This window comes from Apis laboriosa, unplaced genomic scaffold (genome assembly GCF_014066325.1).
Source record: "Apis laboriosa isolate Shangri-la unplaced genomic scaffold, ASM1406632v1 scaffold26_cov146, whole genome shotgun sequence".
NCBI classification, from domain to species: domain Eukaryota; kingdom Metazoa; phylum Arthropoda; class Insecta; order Hymenoptera; family Apidae; genus Apis; species Apis laboriosa.
This window is the reverse complement of record NW_025222592.1, coordinates 1828013-1845279: the sequence shown is the minus strand read 5'-3', so window position 1 is coordinate 1845279 and position 17267 is coordinate 1828013. Positions and strand designations below refer to the sequence as shown.

Genomic DNA, 17267 nt, shown 5'->3' with positions numbered 1-17267 from the left:
GACATCACAGGTTTCAAGTATTTTTCTAACATTATAAATGAAAAGAGAAATATTCAAAACATTGTTAAAATATATTAAATATATTCAAACGTGCAAGTATAATACGTGTTATAAATTTTCTTTTCTTAAATAGATAAAGCTCACAAAATTATTTATGCGTAAATTTTTAAGCATAAAGTGAAATGTTTCAGGAATAAATTCACTGAAACAGTGATGTGATATTTGAAAGATAGATGTTTTCGTTATTTTATAATTAATATATCGTTTTTACTATTTACGTACAAATAGAATCCAAGAAATATTGTACAGATCTCTGTTATATACTGTAGGAACATCAATGTCAAAAGTATATTATAAGTAAACCAAAGATCAAAATGTATTATTTCAATATATTCTATTCATTAAAAAAAGAAAAAATTTTTCATTTAAAATTAAATTAATTTTATAAGATGAGTTTTCCACCATTTGATGCTCGAATCTGCGCAACTTGTTCCGGTGTGAGAATCAGTTTACTTCCATTCGGCAGTGCTAAGGCATAATGGCTTCCAGTTTCATTCACAACTACCACTAATTGTGTATTAGTATTTTGAACCGGTGGTGTAGGTTTAACTGGTGTTATAGAAATTCCTCCTTGATTCATACGTTGAATTATTTGCGGAGGAATTGTACCTTTTGTTGGTTTAATTGTTAAATCTGACGTAACCATTGGTTTCTGCCTAGCCTGCATTGTATTTTTTCTAGATGTTTTTGTTTTTTCCCCATCAGACTCGGGATTGTGACTTGTTTTTTCTGTAATAATCATCTCAATTTCATCATCACTATCGCTAAGAACAATCAAAGAAGTAGTTTTTTGACCAGTATTTTCTGAAGATGTTTGTGGTTTTTTTGGTTTTTGCATTCTAATAGTAGTATTACGTTGTTGTTGAATATTTTTCGTGGTTCTAGAGTTATTGGACCGTGAGATATTTCCTCTTATGGGCATACTACTTCTTATAACCGCTCCATTAGGATGCGGATAGTTCTGTCTCGGTATAGAATACCTATTTTGTGAAGGTCTAGTTAATGGAGCAGGATTAGGATGAACTGGAAACGAGGTATTTTGAGATATATCTTGAGAAATAATTTGTGAATCGGTAGTTGCATATCCAGGTTGAGCTGTAGATACCATATAAGGTACATAACCAGGATGACTGACAAATTGTTGTGGTGTTATCATTTGCGGTCCTTGAGGTTGAAATGGTTGAGAAGGAACGAAATTCGATTGTGGATTCTGAATAATATAATTTTGCGCCCCTTGTACGTAATATCCATGCTGAATTGGTGGTATGATACTTGAGACTACTGGTCCAGATTGTACAATTGCATTTTGTGAAACAACAGTTGTGGAATTTGGTTGCATTACATAATAATTCATTGGATTATGATCAGCCTTAAGCATTACATAATTAGAATTAAAATTTGTAGCATAATTATTATCAATTTGATTTGGTACAGAATCATAGATCGGACCTTCGTCTTTAATGTCCAGCTCCGAATGTACGCTTGCAACATTTTCTACTTTGCAATTTATTTCTGTGGAAGGCACTATTTCTTTAGAATTATTTTCTACCATAGCCTTTTGGTTCTCTTCTATATTATTGTTAGAAGACTTTGAATTGATCGATTTCTTTGGTTTACATATTTGGATTTCTTTGATTTTAGGACGTTCCTTTTCATTGTTTTTATTATTAGAGGAGGAAGTTATTTTTGATTCTGCTGCATCTTGAAGAGCATCAACTTTGATATTTTGTAGTTTATGTTGAAAGGATTTTAATCTTCGATTGGCAGCTAAAAATATAATTTGTATTGTTCATGATTTTATTCCTTAATTTTACATTTTTAATTTTTTTAAATGTTAATTATTCATATAAATAAAAATACATTTTTTAAAAAACATAAATCATCATAATTTTTATACTTATATATTATTTTATATTTAATAAATAATATTTTATATTTAATAAATTTTATTATTACTTATATATTATTTATCAATTATTGATAATTTTTTAAGTTTTAAAAACAAAATACGGATTTTATATTAGCATACTCACACGGACGTTTATTTTTCCTTTTGCGAGAGCTTGGTAGAATCCAATCTTGGTCTGAGTCCTCCTCCTCGTTTGTCCTGTCGTCAGCATATCTGACTTTCGGACCAAAGTGTGGAGTGGATGCACTGGTCTGTGTGCTGGGAGCCGCGTACACGGCCTCAAAGTCGGTCCATTCCTCCAGCTCGTTCTCCTCCATATCGTCGTCTGAATAAAATTGTTCTGTGTATGAGGAAACGCCTCGGGCTCGTAAGACTCTTCGTGTTTGATGTTCTATTTTTAAAATAACAAAAAAATTTGATTATTATATTGAATTATCTATATTGAAAAAATTTTATAAACCATATAAATCATCATATAATAGAGAGAATAAATTTAATATTATAATATAAATTTAATATAAATTTAATATTATATATATAAAAAATGTAAATATATCATAAACATCATGTACATAATATATATTATATGAATATTATATAATTTTTTGATGATGTTATATGATTTTTTTTATTAAAAAAATTTGTATTATGCGATAGTTTATGATTAATTATTCATTATTATTTCATTTCTACCTTCTTCGCTTGAATCTTCTTTTGTCTCTGCTTCAATTCCTGTGTTTTCTTGAGCGTTACTTTCGTCTCTTTCAGATTGTTCTCTTTGTATTTCGTTTTGTGAATTCTCATTTTGAGGTTCTTTACATTCTTGTTCGACATTCTTACTGTGTTCTGTGCATTTAATGATTTCTTCGTCGTTTTTATTGGAGATGTTTTGGGAGCCAGCTGAGGATACGGTAAGTTGCGGTAACGCTTGTAACGTTGCGTCTCCTGAAGTTGGCAATTGACAGCCCTGCGATCCAAGAACCCACCAATTAGAGCCGAGACCCTCCCCAGATGAGTCCTGATCCTCCGCACTGCTACAACATACAGCAACTTATCTGTTATACACACTTAATAAAGAAAACAATATTACTGAAAAAATGTGGATAAGTTCCACTTTACAGATCATGTACAAATTGTAGCAAGTTCAAGAGGTTTCAGGTAAGATAAATTTTTAATCTGGGAATATAAATAAAGGAAATTTTAAGAAATTTTATATTTATCAAATATATACATTTTATTTTTCTCTTTTAAAATCATTATTATTTCCCAGATTAAGTTTAATGAGATGTGATATCATGATTGAATTATATTATGCGATATATTGTATACAAAATAAATATACCCTTCTTTAAGATTAGTCCATTCTTTTTGAAGTTTTCCTCTTGCTCTTTTCATTGAATCTCGTAAAGCTGGTTCTATTTCTTCCAAAGAGGTTAGTAATTCTGTCATTCTTTTAACTAATTTTACTTCACAGGGAGGCATAAGTTCAGCCTGAAATAATATATAAATGATTAAAAATGATTAAAGAAAGATTATAAATAGAAATTTTAAAAAATGATTACATACATCAGTATCTGTATCAGTACTTGGATTATTACTTTTTTGTGAAAAAGAAGAAATAAGATCTCTCAATGAATTAAGACTATCAGCTACAAGTTGAAATTTCGAAGTGCTAAGCTCCAAGAGCATCACATTAAAATCATCTGTTTCGTATTTTGAATCATTTGTTTTCTTATTATTCAATTTTCTAAGATTATATTTGCCATTCTCGCTATTCTCATCGAAAGAAAAATCATCTTCCATCGCTTCTTTCTGTAGCATGCTTCTCAATTCGCTCAAAGAAAGATCTTTATCATCAAATAATTCTATTTCATTTGTTTTACTTGTTTGGTCTGATTCATTATCTGATTTCTGTTCTTTAAATTTTCCATTTTGTCTAAGAACTCTGCTTCCTGTTTTTTTTTCAGAAAAGTTATCTTCTTGGCTACAAGTATGAGTTCTTGATTCATTTAATTTTTCATCATCAGATTTTGATGTAATCGATATTTGATGCGTTTTTCTTACATTATGAATATCATTTGAACATTTATCGTTTAATTTTAAATTTTCTGCGCTGATAATTTCATTTAGTTTTTCATCATCTGTTTTTGAAGTAGTAGATAAATTATCAATTGTTCTATCTACAGAATTATCTTTATTTATTTGTAAATCCATTGAATCTAAATATTGTTGCCTTGTCGGATTTAATTTTAATTTATTTTTCGAAGCATGGATTAAAGATATATCATTATCTCCTGTTACCTTTTCTTCATTAGTTTCCGATTTTAGATTGGACAAAATTCCGTTGATTATTTCTATATCACATTTAACGTTATTACTACTGTCAGAAAATCCTTTAAACATTTTTTGAGATAACCTCTTACCAGAAATGACGTGATTAGAATTGCTTGTATCATAACCACTTGATTTTGTGCTTTTACAGCATGTTTTTTGGGATGCATCTTTCGAACACTTCGACGAACTTCTCAATCTTTCGACATTGATAATATCTAAGTTGATATTATTATTATTATTACTATTATTATCATTATTATTATTATTACTAGTGCTATTATTATTATTATTATTACTACAAGTGCTTGTACTACTAAAATTCGTATCCTCATTTATCAATGAGCCTATTGCACTGTCACTAGTGCACTTGCAATCATTCACAAGTTTATCATCACATTTACTTATTTTTTTCTTTGATTTTGGAGGTAATCCATTACTCCATCGTGATTTTCTTCTTCTATATTTGGTTTTTTTTTTCACAGAATCATTTTCATTTAGTGTTTTGTTTTCTAATTCTGTTTTTAATTTAGGTTTGATTGGCTGAAATAGAATTAATTTTTTGTTAATAAGGAATTATTAATAAGAAAATAAATTAATAAAAAGAAATGAGCAAAAATTATTAGCAATTATATACCTTTACTGTGGACAGAATTTTATTATCAAGACAATGTCTATAAATTCTCAAATCACTTTTAAGAAACTGAGGAAAATAAATATATCTTGCTCCATAACGATCAATGCCTAGAACAGTTTCAAACTGGTTTTCCCATGGTTGTTTGGCTATTTCCTCTTGTACAGTTTTTCTAGTGTGCTAAAAATTGTATTTTGTAGCAATAATAAACAAAATTATTAATCAAATTAAATTTTGATATTAAACAAATAAAGATATTGCTAATATTTAAATTATAATATTTATAAATAAAATCACAATATATAAATTTATTTTATATACAAATAAAAAAAAAAATTTTAATTTTTAAAATTCATATTTCATTAAGTATATTAAGCACTATACCATGCATTTTATTTTTTTCATACCATAACTGTATCACAGACTGTTTTCAAAAGCCAAACTTTTTGTTTGAAAGTCAGCTCTTCAAAATCTTTTCCATTCAATAGAGGAGCATCGGGAAAAACATTCCAAAATTCCGGTTCTACGCCGATAGTTTCTAAAACCTAAAAATCTTTCACTATATTTCTAATTATTGTAATATAAAATGCTATTATATATAAAATCAATTTATACATATATTTGAAATAATACAATATGTTACAATAATTCGATAATATTGATAATAGTAATAATAGTAATAATGATAATATTAGAGGATCATCATTATTACAATATAAAAATGATAAATGCTTACTTTTATTGCGTTTTGATGTTTAGCTTCGTAAATTTTGAACCAACTTTTCATTTTGTAAGCAAGGATATTTGTCCAGAATTCGTACGGCATTGGTGGTATTTTTCTCAATTTTGCTTTTGTCATGGGAGAACTAAAATTAAAAATTTTATTAATTTGAAAATAATTATTTTATAGAAATATTTATGTTAATTTATTTTGCTTATATACTTATGCATTATTATTATGTAAATTATTTTTAATTTAATTTAATTTTATTTAATCACATTGAATAGCTATAATATAATTAATATTAAAATTAAATATAATTTGGATTTAATACAATTTAGATTTTTTTTTTATGAACATTTGAATTTATATATTAAGTTAATTTTATATATATATAATATTAATAACATAATATAATATTAATAATAAAATTATATCAATAATATAATTTTAATGCAATTATATATTATTTTACCTTAACAAGGATGTCATTATATTTGCCAATTGTTTAGAAGCTCTTGGTATCAAAAGCATTCGTTCCATTTCATACATAGACAAATGGGGTATGTTTAAAGCTTCTTTTGCCAAATGAAGAAAATGAAATATTTGTGGAATCTATAAATAGAAAAAATATATATATATATATTTTATATATATTTTATATATATATCTATAAATAGTTTAAATGTTAATATTTAATTAAAAATATATAATAATAATTATATATATTGTATATAATAATAATAATTATTATAAAATAATTAAAATAACTAAATTAAATATTTTATAACAAAAAATATATACCTCCCACATAGTTTCCATTTCATTCTTTATTTTCTCTGGGAAAATATTCTCTTGTTCCCAATCGACCATTGATTGGTCATCTCCTTCTAACTTCCGTTTCCTATTTTTCTTCGACATTTCTATAACTTAAATAAAATAAACAATTATTTTTATCCAATATTGATATTAAAAACTCCTTTAAAACTTTAAATATAATAAAATAACTTTAAATATTAAATAAAAAGTTCTTTAATATTAAATTAATTTTTTTTCTCTAAATTAATATAATTTCAATTTTATGCGTAATATAATTTCATTTTATGCGCGTATAATGAAAAAATGAAACAAAATTAAAAATTAAAATGTTAGCGATGATGATTGCGATGACTTAATTTTTATTTTTATCCATTTCATTTTGTAATTAATTAATATAGCTTAATTATTTAAACTTTATCATCATATGTTATTCGATATCATAGTATATTATATTTAATGTTATAATGGAATAATATGTAATAATTGCAAATATATCATTAATTAGATAGAATCATATGCAATTTGAAAAATTGCTCTTTGCAATCACTGTCATCTCTTATAACGTTTTTTAACGTTAGAAGAATGTAATATAAACAATGATGACCCATTATCGAACTACTAGTGTCAATGTAATTTCAAATATGCCACTCATGTTGAATAACATATCCTGAACATTAAGTTTTATACGTATCATAAAAATTTCATAATGTCTGTTTTTACGTTTGAATGTCGAAGCTAATATTTGCGCGATAACGCGAATAAATGTTGCTTAATAACGAGTTTGCCAGTTTTGCAAACATTTGCACGTTTATAATCAATAACAGGACTTCAATCATGTTGATAATTACTGTACATACATTTTTCAACTATGCAATACGATTATGAATGATTACAAGAAAACACGATTATTATAACAATGTATCAGTAAAGAAATTAGTTCGAATGTAAATTCTTTTATGCAGTATTTTTTTAAAATTAATTCTCAATAAGATGATTTTTTGACAATTTATATAAAAAGTTATAAATTAAAAAAATAAATTTTTAATTTCAAATCAATAAAATGATAATAAAATTTTAAATTATAAGATATCTTATATGTGAAATATTGAATCTTTTTTTCTTCGTAGTATAATAGTATAATTTTAATATAATTTGTTTAACAAATAAAAATAAATAATGGTAATTGAATTTTTAACTAATGATTATTAAATATTATCAAAATATATTGAAAGATATAAATAATTTTTTCTTATTTCTTTTTTTTCTTACATCTGAAGCTACGAATTATAATAATGAATGATTGCATATATTATTGTTTAATATTGATAAATAGTTTTTTCTATTACATTGGTAATGAAATATTTGTGCTATATATAATTAGTATAAAAAATAATTATTGTTTATGATAGTTCGTGAAATTTTTTTTTTTTATCTTATTTGAAAATCACGCATCTAAATCAGCTTTGCAATTTTATATTCTACGAATGATTTTATATTTTACTTTATTTATTATGTAAAATTTCAAAAATAATTTCATTTAGAATAATTCATTTAAGCCAAAATAAATCTTAATATTTATTTTTTTTATTTGTTTTTTAGTTATTTATTTTTTAAATATTATTATTATTATTAATTTAATACTATTATTAATTTAATACTATTTAATATTATTATTATTATTAATTTAATACTATAATTCTTCTCGACATCAAATTTTTAAAATTAAAATTTTATAAAATATTTTACTATATTTAATGTTTAATATTTAATTAAAGTTAAATGCGTTTTAATTTTTTTTCAATTTTCCAATTCATTAATGAAATTATTATTAATATAAATTAATATAATATAAATTAATATAATAATAAAATTAATATAATTTTAATTTTAATAATATAAATATATTTCTAATATTAATTTCTAATCTAAAATACAATTAATCTAATTTTATAATTTTTTAAAACTAAAATTTTTATATCATTTTGTATATTTTACTTATTTTTCAATGAATTTAATTACATTTACATTTTTAAAATAAAAAATAAAAAAATGAAAATTTTAAAAATATAATTAAATTATTTTTTTTGGAAAATATCATGATTTAAATATAAAATTTAAACGAATTTTTTTATAATTTCCAATTAGGCACCATAAAAATATTCTTCATTTAATATCGTAGCATATCTAACATCTTTCATTTTAATTTCATTTTAATCTTGCATTCTTTCATTTTAATCATGCATAATTTTACATTAGAAAAATTATATTAAATAAATAATATAATAATTAATAATTAATTTATTATAATATTAATATTATATTATTATTAATATCATAAATATTATATTTTATTATATTATATTGTAAAAATTATATTTATTCTAAAAAAAAATAAAATAAAAAAAAAGAGAAATTAATAAATAAAATTTAAAAGGAAAAGGATAAAAATCGGATTTCTGCGAATTTTTTCATTCTTCGACTAAACGAAATAGATCTTCTATAGAGTAATTGATAAAATAGTCGTTTAAAATTATCTGTGTCATCACGTTGATGTGTAACTAAAGACAACAGACAACCATTGACACGTGAGGATCCTCTCCAAGCGAGTTAAAAGGATGTCCATACTGGTATCTGTCTTCAGTCGGTTGATAGACATCCTTCGTTCGATGCTTAGAAGAATCAACACATTGCATATTTTTCTTCGCAAAGTTGACACACTTTCATTCGGTTTAATTGAACGAAAACATCATATGACAGGACGAAAAAGTCGCCACCACGAAATTGGTTTTTAGTGTACTTGATAGTTGCAAACAGGATCATTCTCTTGTATAATAAATTTATAAAAGTGGAAATTTTATTTTTTGTCTGCAAAATAAAATTAAAAGTTTTTTTATTTTAAATAAATAATAATAATTTCGCAAAGGATGTCATCATATTATTGAAAGATTCTTTAAAATATTGTGATTTAATTTGATTTCTTCTATTTTATGAAATTTTTCGTAATATAAAATAGGGTGAGTTTATATAGTTTATTATTAAAGTATATTTAATATTAAATTAATATATTAATTATATGAATATTAAGCTAATAGTTATTTCTTATGAATCTTAATTTTAAAGAGGTATGGATTTAAACATTTTTTCCAGAAAAAGTTCTATAATTTTTTGATTCTAATTTTTTATAGTTATTATAATTATATTAAATGTCATTTTTTATATTTTTTTGTATTACAATTTTATTTTTTTGTATAAAATACAATATTCTATACAAAAATTTTTTATGAAAGAAATATTATTTAAAAAGAAAAAAAACCTACCTTATATTTTTTACAAATTAATATTATGGAAAATCAGTAAGTGAATAAAATTGGTACGAAAATGAATTAAAAAAAGATTTAAAACAAATTTTCAGAAAATATATCAAAAATTAACCAGAAATATATCAATATTTTGTGATAATGAAACATTATGAATAACAACCAAACGATTAAAGAAATCGATGCAATGTCTATTAAAATTTATCGGGGTTATTTAAAATCACAAGACGAGGACAAGATAAAATCAATCGAAACCATTTATAAAACAACCGATAGAGCAACGTTGAATTATCTAAGAAATCACAATCCTAATATACCCTATTCTATCAACACTGTACATCTACAGAATCCATATAAACAATCTTTTAGATTGGAAGGATACGCTACTGAAGAAAATTTTAAAGTTCGACCAACCTCTTTTAAGGTAATAATGTTTAATGCAATTATTAATTAAGAAAAATGAATCTTATGTTTTTCGATATTATCTTCATCATTATTAATTCTAATTAAGTTAATATATTTTTATAATAATTATGATGTTAAGTATTAATGTGCTAATAGCATAATTTTTTTATATTAAAAATTTAATCAAAGTAGTTAAATTATAATAAATATAATAATAAAATAATAATAAGATTCTATTATAAGAATATTCCAATATAGATGGTACAATCAAGTGAATAATTCTATATGAAATAAATATAAAATAAATCAAAGAAAAATTAATAAATAATTTTTCTTAATAAACATTTTTTCATTTAGTTTTGTTTTCGAGAAAATTAAATTTTAAATTGCAATTGAATTTCGCTAATTTTCGATTATATGTGAGTGAATAATTTGATGATTAGTGATTAATGAATGATTTGTGGTATTTGATATGAGAATAGATTATTACATAAGAATAAATTAAAAATATATAAGATTTTTACATTCAAACACTATTTTTCAAAAAAATTAAATTTGATGATGACTACTTTTTTAATTATATATATATATATCAATCTTAATTTTTTCAAAAATATGAACTTAAAATATCAAAATTTTATACTACTTTTTTAACTTTTTTATTTACTTCTCAATTTAAATAATTTATTTGTATCCAATTGAAAAATAACAAAATTAAATTTAAAAAGATTTAAAATTTTTTTGAAAATAAAATTTCAAATGAAAAAATTTTATTCTACATTCTCGATTTATTTTTTTCATATAGAATAAATATAGAATAAATACTTAATATAAGTATTTAAATAATAATTGATTAATTTTTTTTTGTTTGAAATTTTTTATAAATCTCTTCTTTTAATATATTAATTTAAATGTTTGCAAGATTATGTATCGATCAAAGGATACGACATTAAGATCACGGTATAACAAGAACGCGTTCTCCAGAAAGGAAAGTCCTATGACGCAACATTACGATCACGATGACGATAAAAATACAAAGTAATAATAGATTATGATTAAAATGATTATAATGATCTTTTCCATATCATAGATAACTAAAAATATTTAAATATATTTTTTAAATTTAGTAAAATTGAAAGGCAATACTCAAAGAATATTAGAACTGCTATGAAACAATATTGTATGAATAGTACTCTTCATGGCTTACGTTATATTGGAGATTCAAATTCGACAATTGTTGAGAGGTAATTTTCATTTTTAATCAATTATAATTTCATAAAAAATTTATAATTTTATAAAAATTGTTATATATAATAACTGATTAAATATTAGAATCTTTCGAATTTTATATTTATTTTATATTTTAAACTCAAGATTTATTTACAATCGTATAATATTTTTACTTGTAGATATTTTTTTTCAAATAAAATTTTTTTAAATATAATTTTTTCAAATAAAAATTTTCATTATGTGTTTTATCTTTTAAAATTTTTTTATATTTCATATAATTAAAACTTTTTACAATAGCTGAGTGATTTTCACAGAATTTTCTGGATAATTTCGTTTACTCTAGCAGTTTTAACTGCCGCTTATTATATTTGGTACTTATATCAAAAATGGGGATCATCGCCCATTATCATTGCTCTTAGCCCAGAACCAATGTTATTGAACGAATTTCCGTTCCCTTCGGTTACCATTTGTAATATGAATAACGCGAAAAAAGATGAGGCAATTCGTATAAATTCTGGGTAAGTTTTCAAATAATTAATAAAAAATTATAATTATATAATAAATTATTAAAAAATATTTAATTAATAAAATTTTTAATATTTTTTTATTAATTTTTTATTAAAGCTCGATTTAAAAAAATGAAAGATATATAACAAATTATTCTATTATAGAAATATTACACGAAAGAAACTATTATTGGAGGATATGTGCAAATTTGAAAATAGTTCGATGATTTTCGATTTCGATGAGAGCGCGATAACTTGGGACAATATTCTGCATTTCATGATCAATGTATATAATTTAAATAAAGATTCAAGTAAATTTAGTAACTACTATAAAAAATGATATGCATATAAAAATATTTTCAATAGGTGACACAATCCTGTTCAGAAATGTTGCATTTATGCAAATGGCATGGAAACGTCACTGATTGCGAGAAAATATTTAATCCTACTTTGACAGATGAAGGATTATGTTGCAATTTCAATTCAGTTCATAGAAAATATCTATTTTATAATCCGTATGTAAATTTTAGAAATAACTTTTCAATCAAAAATAAACAATTTTTTTTATCATTTTTATAATTTCTTTTTTTATATATTCATTTCAATCAATCAAAATTTTTATCTTCTATCATTTTATTTATTATATTTTAAAATTTTCATTATTCATTATAAAGATATTTTAAATAATTCTTGATGTTTTTATAAATTCAATTTTATCGTTAGACGAGATTGGTCCGACCTCAACATGACGTTCCCATTTAACAGCATTGATTGGAATCCTGAAATCGGATACGATGCAAATGTATCGTCAGATTCTATACCATGGAGGCCCTATAACGCTGGACAATTGTATGGTCTGACTTTGGTTCTCGATGTAGACATCGATGAATATTATTGTTCATCCACTACTAGTGTTGGTTTCAAGGTACAACTGGATTTCAGATTATGAAATTAATTGGATTATATTACAGATAATTAATAATTATAATTATAATTATAATTAACCAATTATATATCCAATAATTAGAACAAAAATTTACAATTCAAAATCTTAATTAAAATTAATTTAAAATTTTAGAAATAGATATCTTCAAGTAAATTTGTTAAAAAAATATTTTTTAATTGATTTTATTGATTTTGAAATGTGTTAAAAACATCTTTTTGATAACTTTTTTCTAAATATGTAGAGCAATTGATTTGCTATTAATTTATATACAAAAATATTCTTCACATTATACTTGAGACTGACTGTTTAGATAAGTTTTATATTATGATTTAATATAAGAAAGCCTATTATTCTAAATACTTATAATATTTACATAAAAGTATACAACTTAAAAATAAACATACAATTTAGAACGAAGTCGTAAAGGATATTGTATTTCAATACATTTTGTATACAACAATAATCACACATGAAAATTATAATAATAAATTTTAATATAATATTAATTTAGTATAATATTAATTTATTAATTATAATATTAATAATATTTATAGAAAATAAAATTGCTTATACGTTATCATGACAAAGTTTTTCATAAAATTTATATAAAATAAATTTTAAAAAAATATATAAACATTTCTTTTTTTAAGATCATTTATATTTAAAAGTTTTTTTATTATTTTGTTTATAGAAAAATCTGTCTTAAAAAATCTATCGAAAATAGTCATATTTCTTATTTAATCAAAAAAATCCAATAAATATTTAAAGAAAATAAAGTGCTAATTTTCAATAAATGGATATAGATTAAATGAAAATGCTATTATTTATAATAATATATTGCTGAATATTTGTAGAGGAAAACATTTTTTAAAATAATATAACATATAATAACATTATAATATATTTTAAAGTCACTAAAATCAATGAAGACATTTTTTAGTTATTTAATTTTCGTATATGTATTTTTATTATAAAATCTATCGAAAATAATCATACTCATTATAACAATGTAATTAATAATTAAATTCAATTTAATTTTCAAAAAATATAAAGTTTATGTGATATTTATAAAATATTAAATCGATCATATTATATATAATTAAAATAAGTTGAAAAAAAATTGAAATATATTTTTACAGATGCTATTGCATAATCCAGTCGAGACACCAAAAATTGCTGAATTTGCATTCACTGTAACCCCAGGTGAAGAGACTAGGGTGATCATAACACCTCGGATAATGACTGCTAGCAAGTCAATAATTTCTATTCCCTTGAAAAAGAGGAAGTGTTTCTTTACATTTGAAAGAAAACTACGTTATTATAGAACCTACACACAGAAGAATTGCGTACTTGAATGTGAAGCAAATTTTACGCAGAAAATCTGTCAATGCGTTCAATATTACATGCCTAGTAATTTTTAAACTTTTTTTTACAGAAATATATATATATAATATTAATAATATTGTTTTAATTAATTAATAATATTGTTATTATTTTCTTATATATTAGTATAATATATATATACATTCTTTCGTATAATTTTTCATTATCTAAAAGTCAAAATAGAATTCGTTCTATTCTAAATTTAGATTTAGATCAGATTTGGTATTTGTTCCTAGAATCCTCCAATACACCTATCTGTGAAAAGAAAGATGATATTTGTGCAACGAAAGCTCGGAAGATAATGGAAATTAAACTTTACGATGAGGACTTCAGCATAAATTCTACAAATATTTCTGAAATGTAAGTTGTTAACTAATGTAGTTTCTAACAAAAAATTTTGTCACAATAAAAGTTAAAGTTATATTATTATCTTTCATAGACCAAGTTGCAACTGTTACCCAGGATGCTTCGAAATTGGTTATAATGTAGAAATCTCACAGAGCAAATTGATGTCCGATCTTATAATTCCTGATATTTACATAAAAAAAAGCAAAGAATATTTCGCGTAATTCTACTTTTTATTTTAATTTAACAATTATCATTTATAATCATTTATATATTTACAATACATATAGAATGAACGATGATAATTATTAGTCGTATATTAATAATTAGATATCGATAATGATTGAATTGGTTTTTTTTATTAGTAAAAACATGGCGGTGGTTCACCTGTACTTCGTCGACTCTCAATTCACTAAATATATAAAGAATGAATTTATTGGTTTCACAGAATTTCTATGTAAGTAAATTTTGATCTTTTTTTATTATATTATGATTTACATTAATGAAATTTCCAATTAAATATGATACTAAAATAATTAAAGTAATATAACCAAATGGTTTTAACATCAGTTAATAGAGGGCTTATCTATTCTTTCATTTTCCTATTTAATTCTCCCTTGATTCATATAAATATAGATATAGATATCTCTTGCTATAAATTGAAATATTGATTTGACGGACTTTATAAATTTATTATAAATTTTTATATCTTTCAACTATTCCATAGATAAATATAGAAAAAAGTTTATTAATAAATATGTTATAAAAGATATGGATTATAAATTTTGTTTCATTTTGTCTTCAATATTTTATAAAGATAAATATATAATAAAAATATAGATTAATTAATTAGACAATTAATTCAAGTATTTATTTAATCGAACATTTAAAAATTATATTTAAATATATATATATATATTTATATATAACGCAAGAAAAACAATTATAAAGCATATATCAATAATATTTAAAATTTTGAAATATTGAAATCATTTTTGCAAAAAATATGATTTACAATTATAAAATAGTTAAAAATGAAAAAATCAAAAATCTCAATTATATGTGTATTTATATGTTTATATACAGCTAGTACAGGTGGCTTATTGGGTCTCTGCATGGGCTTTAGTTTCCTTTCTTTGGTGGAAATCGTTTATTTTGCGACACTGAAGCTCTGGTGTCGCATGTATAAAAACAAACACGCTCCACACGATAATATTTTTCACGTGCGACCATTCGATTCGGATACTAACCTTGTTTATCCATTCGTACATTGATCTATTCCTACTCTTCCATTTTTTTTATTTTAATATCACAAATACATAAAAATATATAAATATGCATGAATCCGGTCTATAAAAGAATAGAATGTTGCTTTATTTTTATTAATTTTTTGAAAATGTATTTTAATATATGTATTGTATTTTAATGTATTTGAAAATATAACATGACTTTTATCATCAAGTGTTGAGTTTAGTTGCTTGATTATTTAAAATCTTTATTCATCCACGAACAAAATTAAATAAGTAATAATTAATCGAGAATATATATTTAAATGAAATTGTTACATTTTCTTTTTAAACTCAAATTTTAAATAGATATAATAGGCATGGAAACTATAGAAAAAAAAAATATTTTTTTCATCATATAATGACAAGATATAATTAAAATATAATTAAATAAACTTTTACCTATATAAAAATATTATTAGTATTATAGTATTATAGATATTGTATGACTATATTACGTGATATAACACATAATATGGGCAAGATAAGTACACGAACTTATTATTATTTTGTAAATTTATATTTGTATTGAGATAAATATAAAAAAATAAATATATAACATGTATCTATTAAAATATTATAATAAATTCGCAGAGAAATATTTACAGTCTTTTTTAAGTTTGCTTTTATTGATATTAATAAATTTATTACACTAATTCTTATATTTATTTTTTTTATTTTATTATATATTCAAAACAAATTATATGATTATCTTTTTGAAATTTTAAACTATATTCTAAAAGAATATAATAATTTTAATAATGAAAATTTTTAATTTCATGTTATTGTAGTAAAAAAAAATTTATTGTTTTTAAATGTGAATATTATTCTTTATATTTAATTCCTATTATTTAATAAATCATCGCTGTTCAATTTAAATTTTTATACATATATAAAAAAAAGAATAAGAATAACTTTATTTTTATGCAAATTTTATTAATTTAATAAAAAATCTTTTGAGAAATTCCGTCATTTAGTTGCGATATTAAACTAAATGCCGCATGAAATAATTTCCATACTGTATCACAAACAATTATATTCTATCACAGTATAATAATTAATATAAGTAATAAACTAAAAATATGATTTTTATTTGCTTATAATATTGATAGTTGCTACTTTCCTATTATCTACTATCGACTATAAAACATAGCAATTTTATATTAGAAGATATGTATCTTGTCAGATGACTTACCTTTGATGTAGAATTTTCAATGAAATTTTAGTTGTAGTTGGATAACATTCTTAGGAATATGTCGATGCGATCGTAAAATGAGATGAAAATTAGAAAATTGTTGTATTACACAAATCTCAAACATTTAATCACTAAACACAACTCAATGATCTCTATGACGCCATGTTTATTTGACTGTGG

General features: G+C 22.4%; 2 protein-coding genes across 6 annotated transcripts; one reads left to right on the top strand and one right to left on the bottom strand.

The window, feature by feature from the left end:
• LOC122713828 (probable WRKY transcription factor protein 1) lies at positions 1-17267 on the bottom strand. Of its 5 annotated transcripts, none has more exons than XM_043934617.1 (12): positions 17088-17266; positions 9051-9339; positions 6460-6584; positions 6131-6270; positions 5671-5800; positions 5342-5479; positions 4938-5114; positions 3536-4843; positions 3312-3460; positions 2663-3003; positions 2094-2360; positions 1-1827 (listed from the first exon to the last, which is right to left on the bottom strand). In XM_043934617.1, the coding sequence occupies exons 3-12, from the start codon at positions 6574-6576 to the stop codon at positions 443-445; spliced, it is 4152 nt and encodes a 1383-aa protein (XP_043790552.1). In that variant the 5' UTR covers positions 6577-6584; positions 9051-9339; positions 17088-17266; the 3' UTR covers positions 1-442. The 5 variants fall into 5 exon arrangements, with proteins under 5 accessions (XP_043790552.1, XP_043790553.1, XP_043790554.1 ...); XM_043934620.1 differs by lacking the exon at positions 9051-9339 and having other exon boundaries at positions 2-1827; positions 3536-4323; positions 4393-4843; XM_043934618.1 differs by lacking the exon at positions 9051-9339 and having other exon boundaries at positions 6460-6578; positions 17088-17267.
• LOC122713829 (pickpocket protein 28-like) lies at positions 9943-15992 on the top strand. Its single transcript, XM_043934621.1, has 12 exons — positions 9943-10215; positions 11119-11234; positions 11324-11440; positions 11741-11944; positions 12098-12218; positions 12299-12447; positions 12656-12857; positions 14018-14288; positions 14498-14621; positions 14701-14826; positions 14972-15063; positions 15693-15992. Exons 1-12 carry the CDS (start codon positions 9943-9945, stop codon positions 15878-15880), a joined length of 1983 nt encoding a protein of 660 aa, XP_043790556.1. The 3' UTR covers positions 15881-15992.